The sequence below is a fragment of the Ursus americanus genome, chromosome 37, assembly GCF_024610735.1.
Source record: "Ursus americanus isolate L20-20 chromosome 37, mUrsAme1.1.p, whole genome shotgun sequence".
In the NCBI taxonomy this organism is placed as follows: domain Eukaryota; kingdom Metazoa; phylum Chordata; class Mammalia; order Carnivora; family Ursidae; genus Ursus; species Ursus americanus.
Window position 1 is genome coordinate 10807258 of NC_142163.1, and position 19383 is coordinate 10826640.

At 42.0% G+C, this 19383-nt stretch overlaps 1 protein-coding gene across 1 annotated transcript; it reads left to right on the forward strand.

Moving 5' to 3' along the window:
• The first annotated feature begins 8205 nt into the window (after positions 1 to 8205).
• Positions 8206 to 10184, forward strand: LOC123788659 (thymosin beta-4). Its single transcript, XM_045792160.2, has 3 exons — positions 8206 to 8268; positions 9438 to 9551; positions 9997 to 10184. Exons 2-3 carry the CDS (start codon positions 9452 to 9454, stop codon positions 10029 to 10031), a joined length of 135 nt encoding a protein of 44 aa, XP_045648116.1. The 5' UTR covers positions 8206 to 8268; positions 9438 to 9451; the 3' UTR covers positions 10032 to 10184.
• The last annotated feature ends 9199 nt before the right edge of the window (positions 10185 to 19383 follow it).

The window sequence follows — 19383 nt, forward strand, 5'->3', positions numbered from 1 at the left end:
GCCCTGAGCCGAAGGCAGATGCTTAACTGCTGTGCCACCCAGGCGCCCCTGAAGCTACTATTTCTGTGTAGACTCTCAACTCATTCCTTTACTGTTTTTCTTGTACAACTTCTAGTATACTAAATATTAGTCATATTTTATATTTATTAATTTTATATACTTCTCCCACTATAAAGCAAATTCCTCAAGAGTAGACATTTTGTTTACTGATATATCCTTGGTTACCAGAACACTACGTTATAAGGTAGTAAATCAATAAATATTTGTTGAATGGGGAAAATTATTTTTTAAATTAAGTGTAGGTAATCATATTGATTTTTTTTTTTTAAGGAGTCATGCTCTAAAACATAACTAGGATTGAAAGGACTGAAATTTAACAAAAAGTTTTGACTATATAGATCTTTCAATAAAAGTGCTTCTCTGGGTTTGGGAGTCTGTATTCAAATACCAGCTTAACTTTGTATCCTGAGCCCTACTTTTCTTCCAGGTGAACCTGAGGAATATAGTATTTACTTTTAAGTATTTTGATGAAGGATTAAATGAGATAATGTATCTCATATTGGTTTAATATAATAAAATACTGGCTTAATAGGTAGGCATCTTCTTCTACTTTTAAAAAAATTGAGTAAATTAAATATAATATTCTAACAAAAAGTAAGACATTTATTCAAACTTAGACATAAAGTCCAAAATATAAAATTTAGACATTAAAATACCTTCTGTTTACCCAAACTGAAATTATTAACCTATCTTCCTATATATATGTACATAGAAAAATAGACATACATGTTTAAATCCAAAAGTATGCTCACTCTCTGTGTCCAGGACTACAACTATTAAGGAAATAGAAATATCTTGGGGAATCCATTTTCAGAAATGAGTAAATTTGGGAGCACCTGGGTGGTTCAGTCAGTTAAGCATCCTCCTTAGGATCAGGTCATGATCTCGGGGTCCTGGGATCAAGTCCTGCATCAGGCTTCCTGCTCAGTGGGGAGTCTGCTTCTCTCTCTCACTCTGCCTGCTGCTCCCCCTGCTTGTGTCCTCTCTCTCTCTGTCAAACAAATAAAAAAGAAAAGAGTAAAATTAGGTCTTTGGAAGCCAAGCAGTTTCAAATGTAAGAAATGGATGTGTAGGAGACAATGACTAACAAATAAAATGCACCATCACCACTACCACTATTACAACAAAACCAGGTTTGCTATTATTTGTTAGCATTGGGAACAATTCAAGTATCAACACAAAGTCTTAAAACTAAGAAAATATGGCTCTTAGATGACTGAATTTCATTAAGACTGGATTTGGCTCCTTCTTTTCCTACATATATAGTTTTCCTCTTAAAGTATGGATTATCTGAGCTCTAGCACCTGGGGCCCATATCTGAAAACAAGTCTTCTTTTGTGGCCTTCACTCTGTTATATAAGTTCATTGTGCTGCTTTGTCCTATATGAAATAGTCATACCAATACCTATCCCCTTTATCTACATAAGGGTACTTCAAGGATAAAATGCCACCAAAGATGAGAAAATACACTGAATAATTTATAAACACCAGATAAGTATGAATCATATAAGAAATTATTAAATCCTAACATGTAAGCTGACACCTGTAAGCTAGTATTTTGTTTCCTCCAACTGACATCCAATTTGTTGGTTCCTATGAGCATTTAGGTAACTTGCTATTACACACTGCAGAATTAAGGCCACAGAGAGAACATGCAGAAGTAAATGGTAAAAAAACTGCAAAATTTAAATTATTCAGTGGTTTATCCCATTCATTCATAGCCATACCATCTCTTCAATTATCTGTCAGAAAATGTATTGATAGGGGCACCTGGGTGGCTCAGTTGTTAAGCATCTGTCAGGTCATGATCCAAGGGTCCTGGAATCAAGTCCGATGTAGGGCTCCCTGCTCAGTGGGAAGCCTGCTTCTCCCTCTCCCACTCCCCCTGCTTGTGTTCCCTCTCTCTCACTGTCTCTCTGTCTGTCAAATAAATAAATAAAATCTTAAAAAAAAAAACACACAGAAAAGAAAAGAATATGTATTGGTGACCTTGTCGAGTTGCACAGCATAAACTTGAAACTGAGGTATCCTTCTCCTCATGCTTTCATTGACCTCATATTTTACTTATGTGTGAGAGGCTTGAATCTTCCTCTTCTTACTTTGGTGAAAATTATGTCTATGGAATTCTTTCTCAGAGAGAGCTCCTGTGATTGCAGGCATCAGAGACAACTGGAGAAGTGAGAGGAGATTATCGTAAAGGATCTTCTTCATTAGCTGTGGTAGAGGCCAGTCAATTTTCATTCATAAGTAAGCTGGGAGCTGAAGATTTACCATCTAGAGGCAGAAAGGAGAGGAAGAATGCACCTGGCACAGGCCCTAGAAAAACATGGTGATTATCACAGGTCACCAGTTCCAAGAGCAACCAGGCTCAGATTGAAGCTTAGCTGAGGGGGAAGAGGGCAAACCATCCCTATGTACACTCAGATTAATGTACCAGCACAAGAAATGGGTTGAATTTGGGGAACCTGGAAAACTTCTAAGACAGTTGATAATCTTACTTGCAAGATCAAAACAAGCAGTCCAACAATTGTGTAAAGAAACAATTGGAGGTCATAATAGGAAGTTTCTTTCTCACACAGGACGAAGACCATGATTGCCTTGAGGTGACTTCTGTCCACAAGCATAGCTCAGTCCTGGTCAAAGAGAATGATCCTCAAGTAGAGAGAAAATCAAGGGAGGAATGAAGAATTCCACTAATGCTGTACTGGAGCCAGCCATCTGAGAACATTCATCTAGTATCAGCACCTCCTCCCATGTGCCCTGACAGTGATTAAAGGAACCAGAACCCTGTAGCCTCTAAGCTATGCCAGTCAACTCAATCTATGTTTACACTCTACTGCAATTAAGCCCACCATTTGTTTGTTTCTATGTTGTTGCTTTTTCTATTTTTTAAATTCTTTAACATTGTTTTCCCTCTGTTTCTTGATAAAAAAAAGTCCCTTTGCAGATTGCTACCACCTTCTCGACTGAACCAAGGACAGAATATTTCCACACTTGGGCAGCATAGATGAGAATGATCAGAGAGGCATTGTAGGCAGAGGAAGGTGCATGTGAGAAGACAGTCCCATTCCTAGATCCTAGGGAAAACCAGGGGGCATTGGAGATATACAGCGAATGAAAGTGAGAGGGGCAGGACTGACTTCATAACATGGGGACACGCTGTGAAATGAAAGGACAGGAGTCTTTGTTCAAAATTATTAAGAATTTTAAGACAGTGGAAGCAGAGTATTAAGCCACACACAGAGCCTTGGTTGTTCTTGGAATCCTTTGGATTTAATTTTGGTCAGGTAACTATGCTAATATAATAGATACTCTTCTTATAAAGTCAGTTACTACCTCCTGGTAACATGGGAGCTATATTCTATGAAACAGCTTTGATGTCCACAAAAGCAGCACATTAAAATATGTAAGCATGTACAACTTGCAAATGATAATTTTGCTTCACATTGGAATAAGTTTATCATTTTTAACATAAAGGCTGTTGGGTACTAGTAATGCTTCCTCTTTCAATATGTTATGGGACCTTCTATTTTTTTAACAGTTGTAATATGAAAGACTCCTGGGAAAATATTAAAGATGTGAAAAGCTTGCAAAACTACCAATTTTCAAGATAAAAAAATTCCTTTTATTGCAAATGCATTGGTACTTGTAGAATCAGGCAAAAAAAAAAAAAAAAGAATAGACTGAGTTTCTATAATAATTTGAAAATTGGGACAAGCAAATTTTTAATTTACATGAATATTATCATAATGTCTATATATTACAGTTGTAATGATGAAAAATATGAGTGGTTTAATGAGACAGATTGTAATTTTACTCTTATACTGGCCCACAGAAAAAATTTAAAGACCTTAGTTTGGGATTAGAGAGGTGTGCAGTGCTTAAATGATGTGGCTTGTGAGCCAACTAGTTAGAGTTCAAATTGCCTCTGGTTATAACTGTGTGGGCAGGTATGTGTGATCTTGAACAATTTATTTAATATCTCTAGGATTCCCACATCTGTAATGCAGAAAAATAACAGTACCTGTCTCGTAGTATTCTGTGAAGATTTAAGGAGACAACTACATGTGAAATTCCTTGGACTATAACATGCATTCAAAAAATGTTTGCTACAGGGGCGCCTGGGTGGCACAGCATTGTTAAGCGTCTGACTTCGGCTCAGGGCGTGATCCCAGCATTCTGGGATTGAGCCCCACATCAGGCTTCTCCACTACGAGCCTACTTCTTCCTCTCCTTCTCCCCCTGCTTGTGTTCCCTCTCTCACTGGCTGTCTCTCTCTGTCAAACAAATGAATAAAATCTTTTAAAAAAAGATGTGTGCTATAACAGTAATTATATGACCATTATTATGGTCATGCTTGCTGTTATTGTGTTATTATTATTAAACAGTGTCACATGTGCCTGCCTCTCAACATTATTTCCTATCACCTCTCACCCTAGGCAAGCTCCAGCCAAACTCTTGGCCTCCTGCATATACTTGAAGATAGTCTTCTTGTTGCCCTTGCTGTGCATAGACTGAGCAACCACTTGGAGGGGATGTTGTAGAGCAGAATTCAAGCCACAGGAGGGAACTGGGTTGAATGAGATCCCCCTCAAAGTTGCTCTTGGCTCTAAGATTCCATCAGACCGACAAAGTGAACAGGAAAGTTAGCGACACGTTTCACATTCTCGAGAGCGTTCGTGGACTCCTCTCTGCTTCACCGTCTCCGGCACTCATTCTTAGCACACTAGCCGAGGGAGCCTTCTGTTCCATCCCACTGAGCGCGAGGTGGAGCTGCCGCAGGTGGGAGTCCTGGAGACACACTCAGGTCGGGGAGAGCTGGCCCCGATGGGCCCGCATAGGCTCGGGAGACAGAACTGTGTGTTTGTTCTCAAGCAAGCTTGCTTAGATTCTCTGAGTGTCAGGGTTTTCAGCAGTAAAATGTGGGTATTAGTGCCCACTGCAGAGGGTGAAAATTGAATTAGATATTGTATACAGACAGCCCACTCAATATCCCTTCCCTGTCGTTGGGGGGGGGAGGGGGACTTGGGCTGTTTCTCTAAGGGGATTTACATGAATGCATAGAGTTTGAGGGGTCACGGGCATAGTGGGGTGCAGGCAGGTAGGGCAGATGGTAGGAGGCCCTGAAACTGAGACAAAGGGGCCTGGGCTTGAGAAAGCAAAGGGTTAGCAGTTTTGCTGTGGTCACTTTCTTCTGTTTCTTCTCTTCTAATGGCCAGCGCTCTGTACAAAGTTTGAAGGGTTAAAAATAATGGACAAATTTTAAGAACCCAGACTTCCATGACTGCTTCTCCAGCTTTGAAAATAGCTGCAAATCTGTCCCAGGCCTACCCTAGAAAGGAAAATAAAATGCAATGTATACTGACACTTCTTCCTGGTTCCACTGGGCATGGGCTTGGTTCGGAGGAGACGACTGTCCATTGCCATGACTGGGTGCCAGGGCACATGAGCTCAGGAAGGCCGGGCCAGCAGCAGGTGGGTGCTTCACCCATCTTATCCCAGAAAGCCCCTAGCTGGGAGTGCACCCTGCAGTGCTGTTGCTGTTCTCAGCCTCTGTCTTTTCAATTGGGATTGAAAACCTCACCTCTATGGTAACTGTGCCCAGAGCATACTAACCCACTTACAATGGTAGCTTTAGTGAAAAGGAATTATCTCTGACATCTGAAACATTAATATTGAAAAGTTGGAATTATCTGGGGAAAAAAGAAAGATGCTTAGAGCCAGCAAGTCAGTTCAATGCAAGTCTGTAATTGTTTGTTAAGCAACTACTCTCTCCAAGGTGCTATGGGAGACAAAGCACCCTGCCCCCTCACACGCTTTCTGATGATTCTCAGGCACAGACTTGGGGACTGCGGTGAGGACTTATGTACTCCTTAGCGCAAATAACAGACAGTGGCTACTGGCTGAATTTTACAATGATAGATCTCTGAGTGCCAGTATCCCTATCTCTAAACCTATTGTCATGGAAGGGCAGCAGCCAGGAAAGGGGGAAACAAATGTAAAACCCCTATTACAATGCATCAACCAATGGGAATCAGTTTTATATTTGCTGAAAAATACAAAAGATCTATGGCATTTTCACAAGGACTTTATGATAAATAATATAAAATATCTTAAAATTTTTGTTAATATGAAACAGTACAGTATTTATTTTTCTCATGTTTTTGTCATCATCATCATTGTAATAAGACAAAGTGCTTACCATCATGCACTGTCCTAAGCATTTAGACCTCCCTATAACTCTGTGAAGTAGGTATTGCAATTATGCCATTTTACGGAGGAGAAAACTCAAGCACACAAAAAGTAATTCACATGGCCAGGGTCACACAACTGTTAAGAATATTCCTTTAGTTTGTGTTTCACTGTATCTGTCTTCCTCTCTTTCTACTCTCTCTAAATCCCTGACAAGGTGGGAAGGCAAGCCCAGTATGTTAGACTTTCTTCCTTTCAGAGAATTGCCTCCTCTTTCTCTTCCACTCTGTCTATATCTATATATCTCAGAAAGATGCCTGTTACCAATTCTCCAGGTGTTTACAAGTTTCAACTCCTCTGTTTTTTTGTAGATACTTCTCTGCAAGGTCTAACCCTTTCTAAGAAAAATGCCTTGGGTGATACTCATTTGTAGCCAGAGACACCAGGGAGGGAAGAAGTGAGTTTTGACAGTAGCTGAATGAGGCAAAGTGGAATCACAGAGCCTACAGAAATGCTATGATGTAGCTGCCAGATGAAATGGGCCAAAAATTCATCTTGCTTGATCTTTCCTGAGTGTCCATTATTGAAATGGACTTTCAAGCCAGTCAAGTAGCATAGGGTTATGGGAACCTTTAACCATTGACGTTCTGTGTCTGAAAAAAAAGAAAGGTCCAGTGCCCCCATTCAGAGAGTAGAACTACAGCCTCCCATCAGAGCATGAACTGGGGAGCCAGACAGTTACCAAACCCCCCTGCCCTCAGAAGGAAGTCAAGTGGATAAATAAATAGGGAAGTTGGAGCTGCTTCTGCAGTGCCTTTTAAGGTTCTATCTAACACTTGACTTTGGTTCCCAGTGAGACAACTCTTCTCCCATAACATGATTAGGGAAAGGGTTTCTGGAAACATTTCCTCATGATGCAGAAAGGGATAAAGAGTGTTATGTATACTACTTTGTGTCTCAAAATAATCTCAAGTAGGAGATTTTCTATCTTTGTTTTTCCTTTCTTGCCATTTATTTGTGCAAAGTCTGGTATTTACAACAGTTCAAAGAGCAAAGGAGTCAGTAGTATTCAGTCAAGTGCCATTTTGAAAACTGCTCATCTCCATCTGAAAGATGTAATTTGAAGCAAAATTCAAAAACATCGTGCAGAAAATGCTCCCTTTAAAACGTAGAGTTTGATTTTTAAATTAAACTGTCATCTTTTAAAGATGGCATTCAACAGTGGCTTGTTAGTAATCACTTTCATATTTACGAAAATAAGGACCTGGACAGAAAAAGAACTTCCTCGTTGTCAGAGTCAAGTCAATACAACAACTTGACATTTGATTCGGGTGCTCACAAAAATCATAGCGATGAAAAAAATATGCATGTTACGGTGAGGAAACTTTTTTGAAAAGAATCACTTAAGGGTGCTTTACCTCCCACCCAATTTCACGAGAAGCCGGGTGAGAGACAAAGAGGGCCGGGGTGGGGCGAAGGGCCTCGGTTGGCCCTAAAGCTGAGTTACAGGAATCGCACCCCTGCAGCGGGCGAGGCCCTCCAGCGCGGCCACCGCACCCTCGCTCGCGGATGTCCGCACCAGACAAGGACAGCTTCGCAGTAAAGGAATGCCTGTCCCCCTAGGTACCACCCAGACCCTTCGTTATCATGCCCCCCGGTCCCCAAGAGCGGGTTTGCGCGGCTGTTGCAAAAATCCATTATGGTAAAATAGACATAAGGAGGGGAAACGCATGATGCAGGAAGTGCCGGGGGGAGGGGGCTTTGGCTCCCTTTAATTTTCCGCGCTCGTTGCAGTAAGGGTGCAGTGGTGCATGCGAGGCGGGGGTCCCCCAAACGCCAGGCAGGCCCCCGGACGCCGGGGCGGAGACGGGGCGCGAAGGAGTTAAGCGGGCCCGCGGGTGACGTCACCTCATTTACATATGAGCGCGCATATAACGGCGCGCGGCGCGCCCCGCCCGGCATTCGGAGGCGGTCACTGAGCACGTCCGGCTTAGCTCCCACGCGCGCCTCGCTCCGGTGAGCCCCGGGGCCCCTGCTTCCTGCCCTCGGTCCCTTTCCGCCCGGCGCCCGCGCTCGCGCTTCGGCGCCCTTCTCCCTATAGAGGCATCCCTATAGCCTAGCCCAAGGGGTCCTCCTCCGGAAGCCTTTCTTGGGGTCCTGGGGATGCCAAACCCTTCCAGACGCTGGGGAACAGGGTCGGGAAATTGGTGGTTTAAAGACAAACCCCCCAAGCCGGGCTTTTGGCCATGCAGTTCCGAGGGAACATTCCCCTGCCCCACCCCCCCACGCCTCCTCCCTCTCCCCCACACCATTCCTCCCTCCTCCCTTACACACTCCGCCCTCCCCCCCTACACCCCTTCTCACTCCCTCTCCCCGGGCATTCTGCACTGCCTTTTAGGCGGTGATTAATCTGGAACAGAAAGAGCCTTTGTTCCAATTTACACCCACCCAATCCCGGGGCTTGAACAGTTATATTTTTTCCTGTATTCTCTGATGCTTCTTGAGGTTTGTCTATATTTAAGGTGGCTGGGCTATAATGAAATATAGCAACTTTCTTGCAGGGGAATGTGTGCGGGGGTTGCCGAATTGCCCCTAAATGCAGATCAGGACTGGTTTATGGGGTGTGGGGCAGCTTTATGCGCGGCCGGCTGCATTGTTGAGCGCGAGCGAAGAAGCAGTAGGGCGGTGGTCGGGGACGCCGGCTGCAGCTGCCGCCTTTGTGAGCAGGGAAGAAAAGCAGCACGGGCCCGCATCTTTGGGGGGAGACTCATGTAAAATGCCAGCACTGTGCAGCCTCCGCTTCGTTTTAAGAATTTTTACTCATACCCACCACCCGCCCTCCCCCAGAGTTGAAATGGCTTCACTATTTACTTGTAGCCAGATTTTAATTTTCAAAGATTGTGAACTGATAACCCAGAGTGGTTAGTTTCATTATTCTGAAAGATTCGCCCCCTAATGGGAGGGCGATTTTCCCAGTTCGGCCCCCCGCATTTGGAAATAATGAAGGGGGGGTTCTTTTTTGTGTGTAGAAAGAGGAAGAGCTTTAGCCTTGAATGAAAGCGGAAGGAGGCAGAGGTGGGGTTTCAGGCTGGAGATGCGAGGGCAGAAGCGCATTTCTGAGCGGGGAGAGGCAAGGGTGGGTCGCTCGCTCGATCTCACCCTCCTCCTTGGCTTTGTGTGTGCAGCTTCCTCTGCAACCATGTCTGACAAGCCCGATATGGCTGAGATTGAGAAATTCGATAAATCGAAATTGAAGAAGACAGAAACGCAAGAGAAAAATCCGCTGCCTTCGAAAGAAAGTAAGCCCCCCCCGCCCTTGAAAAAAGGCTGGGCGGGAGGGAGGATGGGAGGGGCTAGGAGAAGTACCGGGACTGGGGAGGGGGAGGGGTCGGGGGGTCGGGGGGGGGCGAGGGAGTGCGGGGGAGGAGCTGACAATTTTTATGATGAATGTGTCCTGGAAAGGTTAATTAAAAGTTGTTTTTGCAGCTAACAAACAGAGCTTTAACAATTTAACGATGATGAGATGTTTGGTATACATATTAATATGCAGTATTATACCATCTTTTCTGTTAAAATGTTTTTTAGTGTTCATATTTTCACGATGGGCCGACTTGATACTTAGTGGATTTCTATGATATGGGAAGATACTGTAAACGAAAAGTACGATAATCTTACACTAGGCTGCACTGAGTCTGCCTAATGAGCTCCCTCCATCTTTTTTCTGTTTTCTCTTTCCTGTCACAGCGATTGAACAGGAGAAGCAAGCAGGCGAATCGTAATGAGGCGTGCGCCGCCAATATGCACTGTACATTCCACAAGCATTGCCTTCTTATTTTACTTCTTTTAGCTGTTTAACTTCGTCAGATGCAAAGAGGTTGGATCAAGTTTAAATGACTGTGCTGTGCCTGTTCTTATCAAAGAATCTGAACTACTGACTAGGAAGTCAATCCTCCTGCCAGGCTGGCAGGGAGGGAAAAGAACTTGTGTGCTGGTGAAGGAAGAAACTGGGTGGGAAGAGCAGTAAAAACTTAAGTTGGTGCAGGGTGTCTTGCAGGCCGTAAAATGCAGTTTAATGACAGTGCCATTGTTTTTTCTTGGTATGATTTTAATTATTGGAATGCACAATTTTTAATATGCAAATAAAAAGTTTAAAATGTGGTGTGTTTGGAAAGACTGGTTTGTTCTCACTGAAATCCATGCAAGAGAGCCTACCTCTTGGTCTCATTGTGGAAAAATAGGTGACAAACATCTGGTGATTTGGGTACATCCTGTTACAGGAGAAAAATGGGTTTCACTCAGTTACACAAAATACATCTTACAGACTAGTTAATAGATCGTTTTCTTAGGCTGATTGAATTCCCATGAGCAGTATCAAAAGTTTCATCAAGAATACACCTGCTGTGTAATCAAGAAAAAGTGGCAACTTTTATAGCATATTTCTGGTACCAAATGGAACTTGGTTACTTTATCAGTTACTGGCATTGGCAAAAATAGAATTCAAGCAATCTTGTCAAACGAAAAATCAGTGAAAATTGCATAAACAATTGCTTTATGAAGGAATTTGGCATTTGTGATTCAGCAACAGTTTGATTTCAGTTTTTATAAAATGGTAAATACACATTGCATGAATGAATATTTTGGTGCAATTGAGTTCATTAATTTGAGTAATTAAAAATCCTTGGATTTTGAATAGCAATTTGGTATATACTACATTTTGGCTACGTTTAAGTCAATATGAGTTACTTGGCTAATATCCGGATTTTAATACATCTCAATTTCAAATGCTTTTAGTGGTAGGTAAAAGGAAAGCCTTTGTTTTTGGTCATTTTAAGAAAAAGTGGGAAGATAGTTAATATGCAATTTATAAATAAATATAAATTAAATAATTGTCAACACAATCCTGAAGAGATCTTGAATCTTTTTTAAGATTATTTGTCAGGACAGGCAGGGGAGTGACAGGCAGAGGGAGAAGCAGGCTCCCCCCTGAGCAAGGAGCTGAAGCAGCACTCCATTCCAGGACCTCATGACCTGAGCTGAAGGCAGATGCTTAACCAGCTGAGCCACCAGATGTCCTAGATTCCTAGGTTTTCTGAGGAAAGAGTGTACATATTAACAAAAGGGATAGAATTTAGGGGCGCCTGGGTGGCACAGCGGTTAAGCGTCTGCCTTCGGCTCAGGGCGTGATCCCGGCGTTATGGGATCGAGCCCCACATCAGGCTCCTCTGCTATGAGCCTGCTTCTTCCTCTCCCACTCCCCCTGCTTGTGTTCCCTCTCTCACTGGCTGTCTCTATCTATGTCAAATAAATAAAATCTTAAAAAAAAAAAAAAAGAATTTAAAGATGGTAGTTTACTATCTCATCTGTGCAGTGTACATGTCTAAGAAAATTTTCCACAGATAAAGACTCTTGAAAATACTTTTTTAATGTACAGGTGGGGAATGGTGATGGGAGCAAAGGAAGGTGCAAATTGTTCATGACTCTTAACCAGTTTATTTCATTTCCTTTTCTGAACACTTATTCTGAGAAATACACAGGAAATGATTTGCCTGTGGTTTAGACAACCAACCAGACCATCAAACCTCCTATCTGCACTGCAAGGGGATATGTGCCTGTGGCTGTAAAACAGGAAGTTCCTAAGCTTGCTTGATAGAGAATAGGCAATTGATAAGCACAAAATTCTGAGACTTCTCATGATGAAGACAGGGCCTCCAATCCTGCACTTTTTTTTTCCTGAGTGGATGAATTAGATTCACTTTAAACACCATGGATGGGAGTGGATGGAAGAAACATTTACAACTTAACTGTGGTTAATCAACCTCGGGATGGGGACTTCAAGGAATATTCCCAAGCAGCTGACGAAACTCCCTTTGTTTCGGGGAAATTCCCTGTCTTCTCTGGCCCAGCATAGACTGCCTCTTCCCCCTTGTTGGCAGGAAAACATGGCGTCTGCTCCTGTTGGAGCCAATAAGGTTGAAAACCAGGAACCCTTTCTCTGCCTTCTGGCAGAACTTTGTCTCCTCTGTTCCCCTACCCCCCCTTCTCTGCACCACCTGGGTTGCAGCCTCCATGACTGGCTTCTGTACCACCCTCGGTGCCTCAGGCACCCTGGCTCCTCCTACCCACACCATCAAGGAGAAAGAAGAGCACCCCCTGGACTTAATACCATGCACTCCAGGTTTCCCCACCAGTGTCTCAGGTAAAAATTGACAATGGGGAGGATCCAGGTGGAACATAATTCAGTATTTGAGTTAAGCTTGTTGGTTTAATTAAGATAGACATGTCATCAAGTTATCAGCACTAAATGTGAAATTTATTCTATCGAGGTTTACTAAAGGTCAAACAAACTTGTGTTAGCTCTGTTGTGAGTTGTTAGTAAAAAGACTAAAATGATGGTTAGTTGTCTCAAAGTTTTCATGGGTAATTGTAATAGTTTTCAAAGTCTTCAGTAACCTGAATCTTTATCGCTTGGTTGGTAAATGGGATTGAATTCGTTGGATATAGCTCTTTTTCCAAATAGGCTACAGTGCTGAAGCATTGATTACTGGATGTAGGTTTGTGCTTTTGACTACTTCTTGCAAAAAGCTAAGGATATTTACATCTGTTAGTAAACATGTTTTGTGCTTAATTGATTCATAAATTTACCATCTAAAGAATTCTGGCGTAACAGTGCAATTGGTTACTATTTAGTTTTAACTGGAGACTAAGGTTTCTAAAGAATGCAAAATTCTACTAAATGTAATAAAGGCTGATGGAAATAAGGGAAGCAACTCTGTATGTAGAAAAGTAAGAGATATTTAAGGAGAATACGGAATGCATTTTTGTTGAAGGTAAAAGAAGGTAATTTTGTCCTAAATAAGATGGTTGTTTGGAAAGATAGCATGGGATAAAATCTGAATGCAAAAGAAAGTTTTAGAAGGTTTATGATGGGATAACTTTGGAACAGAATTTTATGTGTGGTCAAGACAGACTAAGAGTGAAATGAATGGATTTTTAAAGTACAGTGGTATGATACATAAGTCTGCTTTATCTCTGTTCAAAAGTTTAAAGGTTTCTCGAATTGTTCATCGGCTCTGGATAAGAAAATGTAAACAGTTTTCTCTTTGCCCAGAAAACAAAGTTTCTATGTTTGTCATTAACAGGTCTTTGATCACTTAGCTAAAACTTCTCAGTATTAAAGGAGCTAAGTTTTGCTAACAACTATAGAACACTACATATTTGCCTTTCAAATCTCTTATTGTCGCCTTGGTTAAATAAAAGTAGTTTTGTAATGATCTGTAATGCTATTCAGGCTTGTGGTATAATTTTAAGGTTTTAACAAACTTTACCAAGATTTAAATTTAAATGAAGTCTCTTAACTCGTTAGGCCTTTTTCTTTGGTGTGCTGAGTTACTCTGGAAGCACTTTTAAACAAATGATAAGCCTTAGGTTGCATCTGGGTAAATTGTGTAACTATTCTAGAGATAATATGCAATTCCTAAAGTTTTAATGTTTTAATATAAGGTCGTCATCGCTCTTTTCTGGCTATCAAAGTGTTGTGTGTCACAGAAGTAACCTGACTTCCTTGCCAGCTATACTGTAAACTCATCAGTTACTAACCATGTCCATTCTGTGTTTTTGTTATTTACAATTGTTCTTACTCTCTTGTAAAATGAGTTTAATCTTCAAGGAAATTCATGTGAAGCACTTTAGGACAGATACAGGTATTCGATATCTTTATAGAATCCTAAATCTGAAATGGGTAAGAATTTCCAGAATTAACTAAAGCTGTGTTCAAACTAAACAAGAACTAGTAACATGGGACTAAATTAACTAAAAGATTATAGTGTTGTGACTCTTGTTTAAAACATTACTGTTTCTCTAATGTTTGCTTTTCCAGATTGAGGAAACTTTCTCTTACGACATCAGTGATGTACAGAAACAATAATAAAGCAAATTAAAGCATTTAACTTTTCTCTCGACCTGAACCCTCTGAAATTAAAAAGGTCTCAGTAAGTATTCTTTCTACCATGGCAATCATAATCATTTGCATAAGTTCAATAAGTATTGTTCTCCTTGTAACAGGACACCATTGGAAACATTGGTTATTTTACCAAGGCTTTGACTGGAATGTCATATTTGAGAGACATACATTGACTCAGATATAGCCAAACAGCTTTCAGGAACTAAGGTTGACTTTATGAAACCTGGAGCCATAAAGCCCCCTGGAAATGTCCTGATACCTTGCCTACAGAGTTCCCAGCAGTCTCACCAGGTGAGTAAAGAATGTCACTTCCTGGCAGGTGCAGGAACCTCAGGATATATTGGGGACCTCATGAAGAGGAATTTGCCCAAATCTACAGGTATCGCAGGCATGTCTGATGGCAAGTACTTGGCTTGGCTTCTGGCCTGGAGAGGCTACTAAAGGTTCAACCTGGAGATTCCTTATAAAAGTTCCAGCAAAGCAGATTCTAAAAGATCTATGCAATCAGTCACTATTCTTGCTGAGCTTACGTAAATAATTAGGCCAAGTTTGTTAAAACTGGACTTGCTTTGCAAACAAATTAGTCCTGATTTGGCTATCTCTGGAAATGAGGGTTATTTTAGAGAGAAAAATTATGTTTAAATAACCCACCTTTGTGGATATTAAATTCTAGATCTGATTGTCCTTAAATGTTTGCCTAAGCTAGACAACTTGAGATAAGCTTGAGAAATAGCTTTTTTTCTATTTCTATACAATAGCTCATGTATAGATAATCTTCATGCTTTTTATTCTATGGGGCTAATAACAGGACCCCATGGGCATATATTTAATTATTTGAACAACTGGGAAATGGGATAGATTCCCCAACAATTGTATAAATATCACCTTGACCAATTCTCTGGGGCTGGGATGATGAAATCATTCCTTAAAAGCCAGGGCATACCCCACTCCATAGGGTTAACTATGGGCTTGTGGAGATAATGGATGACCCCACTTTCCTTGTGATTGGATTGGATGTGACTTGGGGATGCCTTTATCTCTTGACAAGTCTTCCCCCCACCAGCCAGTGATTCCTTGTTAAGATATTAAGGCTAGATCTCAAACAAAGAAGGCTTCTTAATGCTTTCATCCCACATAGTTACATTTAATTCTAGAAGCCACTTCTATGGATGTACAATTACAAGGAGAGGCTTTAGCCAAGCATACAGCAGCCCTCCTGGTAAAAAGGAGCCTCAAACCTCACTATGGGACAGTATCTGACTGTAGTGACTTCACATCAGGTCCAAGACCAAAAGCAACCAATGGATAATGGGAAGCTGGCTTATTAAATACCAGGCTATGCTTATAGGTATGTCTGAAGTAATACTTGAAACCTATCAGACTTTAAACGCAGCTACACTTAAGCCTGTACCTGACCATTGTACTTCTACAGAGCATAACTTTTCGGAGGTTATTGATCTTGTCTATTTTAGTTGGCCAGATTTAAGATGTCCCTAATGAAAACACAGAGGACAATTGCTTAGCCAATGGTAACAGTTTCATGGAAAAGAGGGGTAAGAAAAACTGGGTATGTATAGTCAAGTCTAGCTCAAGACTGTTGAGGTCAAAGCCCTGTCAGCAAACATGACTGCTCCCGAAGCAGAATTAATAGTGCCCAGCCGTGCTTTGCAATTGGCAAAATCCTTAAAAATGTTTATATTGACCTGAAATATATTTTCCTGGTCCTCCATGCTCATGGTGCAATTTGGAAGAAAAGAAGATTATCATCAAGCCATAACTCCGCAATCAAATATGGGCCTGAAATTATTGTATGTATGGCCCTCCAAAACCAAGTAGCCCTTGAAATCCTGACTGCAGTTCCAAGGAGACCCAGTATTATATGACTGGCTCCTGGCTGGGACCCAATGACTATGCAGCTCTAACCTGTGGCCATTGCTTCCCCCAGGCTGGATAGGCCACTGCACTCTTGGGTTTTGCCTGGATGCATGGATGCATTATTAAAACCATTACCAACTTTCCAAATATAAAACCATAGTGGACATGTTCTGTGTTACATTGCTATGACCACCTAACATTTATCTTTGTTACCTCTTTGAGACTGGAGATTATTGTTTGGCACATGGAAACTCTTAAGTACATGGTCAAAGCCCTAAATGACACTCAAAATAGCATTTCTCTATTAAATTCTGAAGTAATACAAATACGTGAAGCAGTTTTACAAAATGGAATGGCATTAAATTACACAAGGTGAAACTGTGCTAGCATAAAAGCAATGCTGTGTATACAGTCCAGATTACCACCAAGATACTTCTGGGTTTCTACCTGACAAATCAGTACTTGAATTGGTGCTTTAAATGATCTCTTTCCTTTAGTGATTGTTTTAAACTCCTGAACTGGAGGAAAATTATTGAGGTCAACTATTAAAGATCTTTTATTCAGATCTCTCTTTCTCCTTCAATGTTAACCTTGTTTTGTCATATCCAGTGTCTCCCTTCCTAGTGCCAAGACTCCTTCACTGCCATAACTTCCGGCTAACAGATGATCCCTTCTACTCAAGGAGGTTCATCTATGTTGTCCTCATTGGATTCAGCTGCCTCCCCCTTGATGGCTCCCCTATAAATTTCCAACGGAACAATACTGACCCATAGGTAGGGATATCTCTACGCCCCTATCCAGCAGGAAGACATTACAGAAGATGAGACCTTCCACCTTTAACAACCTTAAAGATTTAAGGGTCAAAATTGTTCAGGGGGGAAATGATGAGGGAACAGAAGGCTGGCTGAGGACAGAGCAGAAACTGACACCTCACAATCCTGCCCCCCCCCCCAAGGGATGTATGTGACATTCCTCAGGCACTCCTGGCTGCCCTAAAGGACAAAGAAATAGTTAACCTATATACCACAATCTTGCAAGACTTAAGTCTCCCTCAGTTTTACAAATGTCTTTAGCAGTTTACAAGAACGAAGCATTTCTAGCAATAACCTAGCTTCCAGAAGGGAATGTAGATACAATTAAATGCCCTTATAATCTGCAGCCTCCAGGAAGTTCCCAACTATCTTCATGTTAATACCTTACTAGAGGGGTAAACAACCTTAACTTGACAATGGCAAGGCCTCTGGTATCTTGTGAGTCTTCTTTAACATATGAAAGTATTTCCTCAATCTCCCTTTTTCCTTTCCTCCCCCAACCTCATGGTATCTAATCAGCCATCCCTCCCAACCCTGGTGCAGCATCTCTTTCTGCCCATGGGTCCTGTCCCCATGCTTTAATAACCATCAATTTTGCACCAAAGACGCCTTAAGAATTCTTTCTAGGTCATCGGCTGCGGACTCCACCCCACTGAACCTCTGTGTATTCCGTGCCCCCACCATAAAGGTCCTGGAAACCTTGCTTACAAAATTCCTTAGAGACTTATGCTATCCCTAACCCCCTCCCAACTTGAAGGTATATAATGGACCATTCCTCACAACCCTGAGGCAGTAGCTCTTTCTGCCCATGGGTCCTGTCTCCGTGCTTTAATAAACCACCATTTTGCACCAAAGATGCCTCAAGAATTCTTTCTTGGTCATCGGCTCTGGACTGAATCCCACTGAACCTCACCGATATTCCCCAACCTCGTCAGTACATTGTTCAGTAATAAGAGTAGCAGAACATGTCAAAATGTAGCACTTTTCAGCTGAAGGCTGGGAGTTTCATCAACCAGGGAAGACTGACTCTTGTCACAAGAGAGGACACTATAACACCCTACATCCAGACAAAGTTGTCACAACTATCATACTGATGTGGTTTGGAAATAAAGGTGAGGTTCCGTGGGGTGGAGTCCAGAGCCCACGACCAAGAAAGAATTCTTAAGACGCCTTGGTGCAAAATGGCTTATTAAAGCAGGGGACAGGACCCGTGGGCAGAAAGAGCTGCTGCCCCAGGTTGTGAGGGGTGGCTGATTATATACTATGGTGTTGGGGGAAGTAAAGAAAAAGGGAGGTTTCAAGAGAGTACGTTCATTTGTTAAAGAAGACTCACAGGACACCAGAGGCCTTGCCATTGTCAAGTTAAGGTTGTTTCCCCCTCTAGTAAGGCATTAACATGCAGATAGTTGGGAGATCCCTGGAAGCATGTCCCACCCAGAGGTGGAGAGGGGTGGGAAGGTTGCAGGGTGTCAGTTTATGCTTTGTCTTCAGCCAGCCTGAAGAGGGAATGGAAGGCAAGCTGAGGCTGACACCCTGCAACCCCCTCCCCCATGGGATGTATGCAACATTCCTCAGGCACTCCTGGCTGCCCTAAAGGACAAAGAAACAGTTGACCTATAGATACCACAGTCTTGCAAGACTTAAGTCTCCCTCAGTTTGCAAATGTCTTCGCAGTTTACAAGAACAAAGCATTTCCACCAGTAACCTAGCTTCCAGAAGGGAATGTAAATAGAACTAAATGTCTTCTAGCCTGCAGACCACAGACAGATACTTCTAGAAATCCCAACTACTAGTTCCCAACTACCTTAATGTTAATGCCTTGCTAGAGGGGAAGACAACCTTAACTTGACAATGGCAAGACCTTGGATATCCAGTGAGTCTTCTTTAACATGTGAAAATCCTTTTGAAACCTCCTTTTCCTTACCTCCCCCAACCCCATAGAATATAATCAGACACCCCTCACAACCCCAGGGCAGAGCTCTTTCTGCCCACCGGTCCTGTCTGTGTGCTTTAATAAACCGTTTTGCACCAAAGACGTCTCAAGAATTCTTCCTTGGTCGTCGGCTCTGGACTCCACCCCACTGAACTTCACCTATATTCCACAGCCTCATCAAGCCTTCTGCTCCCTCATCATTTCTCCCCTGAACAATTTGGCCCTTAAATCTTTAAGGTTGTTGAAGGTGGAAGGTCTCATCTTCTATAACATCTTCCTGCTGAATACGGGTGTAGAGATGTCCCTACCTATGTGTCAATATTGGTCAATTGGGGAACATATAGCAGAGTTATGAAAGGGGAGGCATCTGAATCCAACACGGACAATATGTATGAACCTTCTTGAGTAGTAAGGATCATCTGTTAGCTGAAAGATACAGCAGTGAAGGAGTCTTGGTAATGAGGTACAGGTGAGGTTCAGTGAAGTGGGGTCTGGAGCTGACAACCAAGAAAGAATTCTTGAGGCGTCTTTGGTGCAAAATGGTGGTTTAT

Bases quoted from the DNA above. Each gene is read 5' to 3' on its own strand.
- LOC123788659 (XM_045792160.2), top strand. From the start codon at position 9,452: ATGTCTGACAAGCCCGATATGGCTGAGATTGAGAAATTCGATAAATCG. The intron at 9,552-9,996 runs GTAAGCCCCCCC...TTCCTGTCACAG, and splicing joins TCCGCTGCCTTCGAAAGAAA to CGATTGAACAGGAGAAGCAA.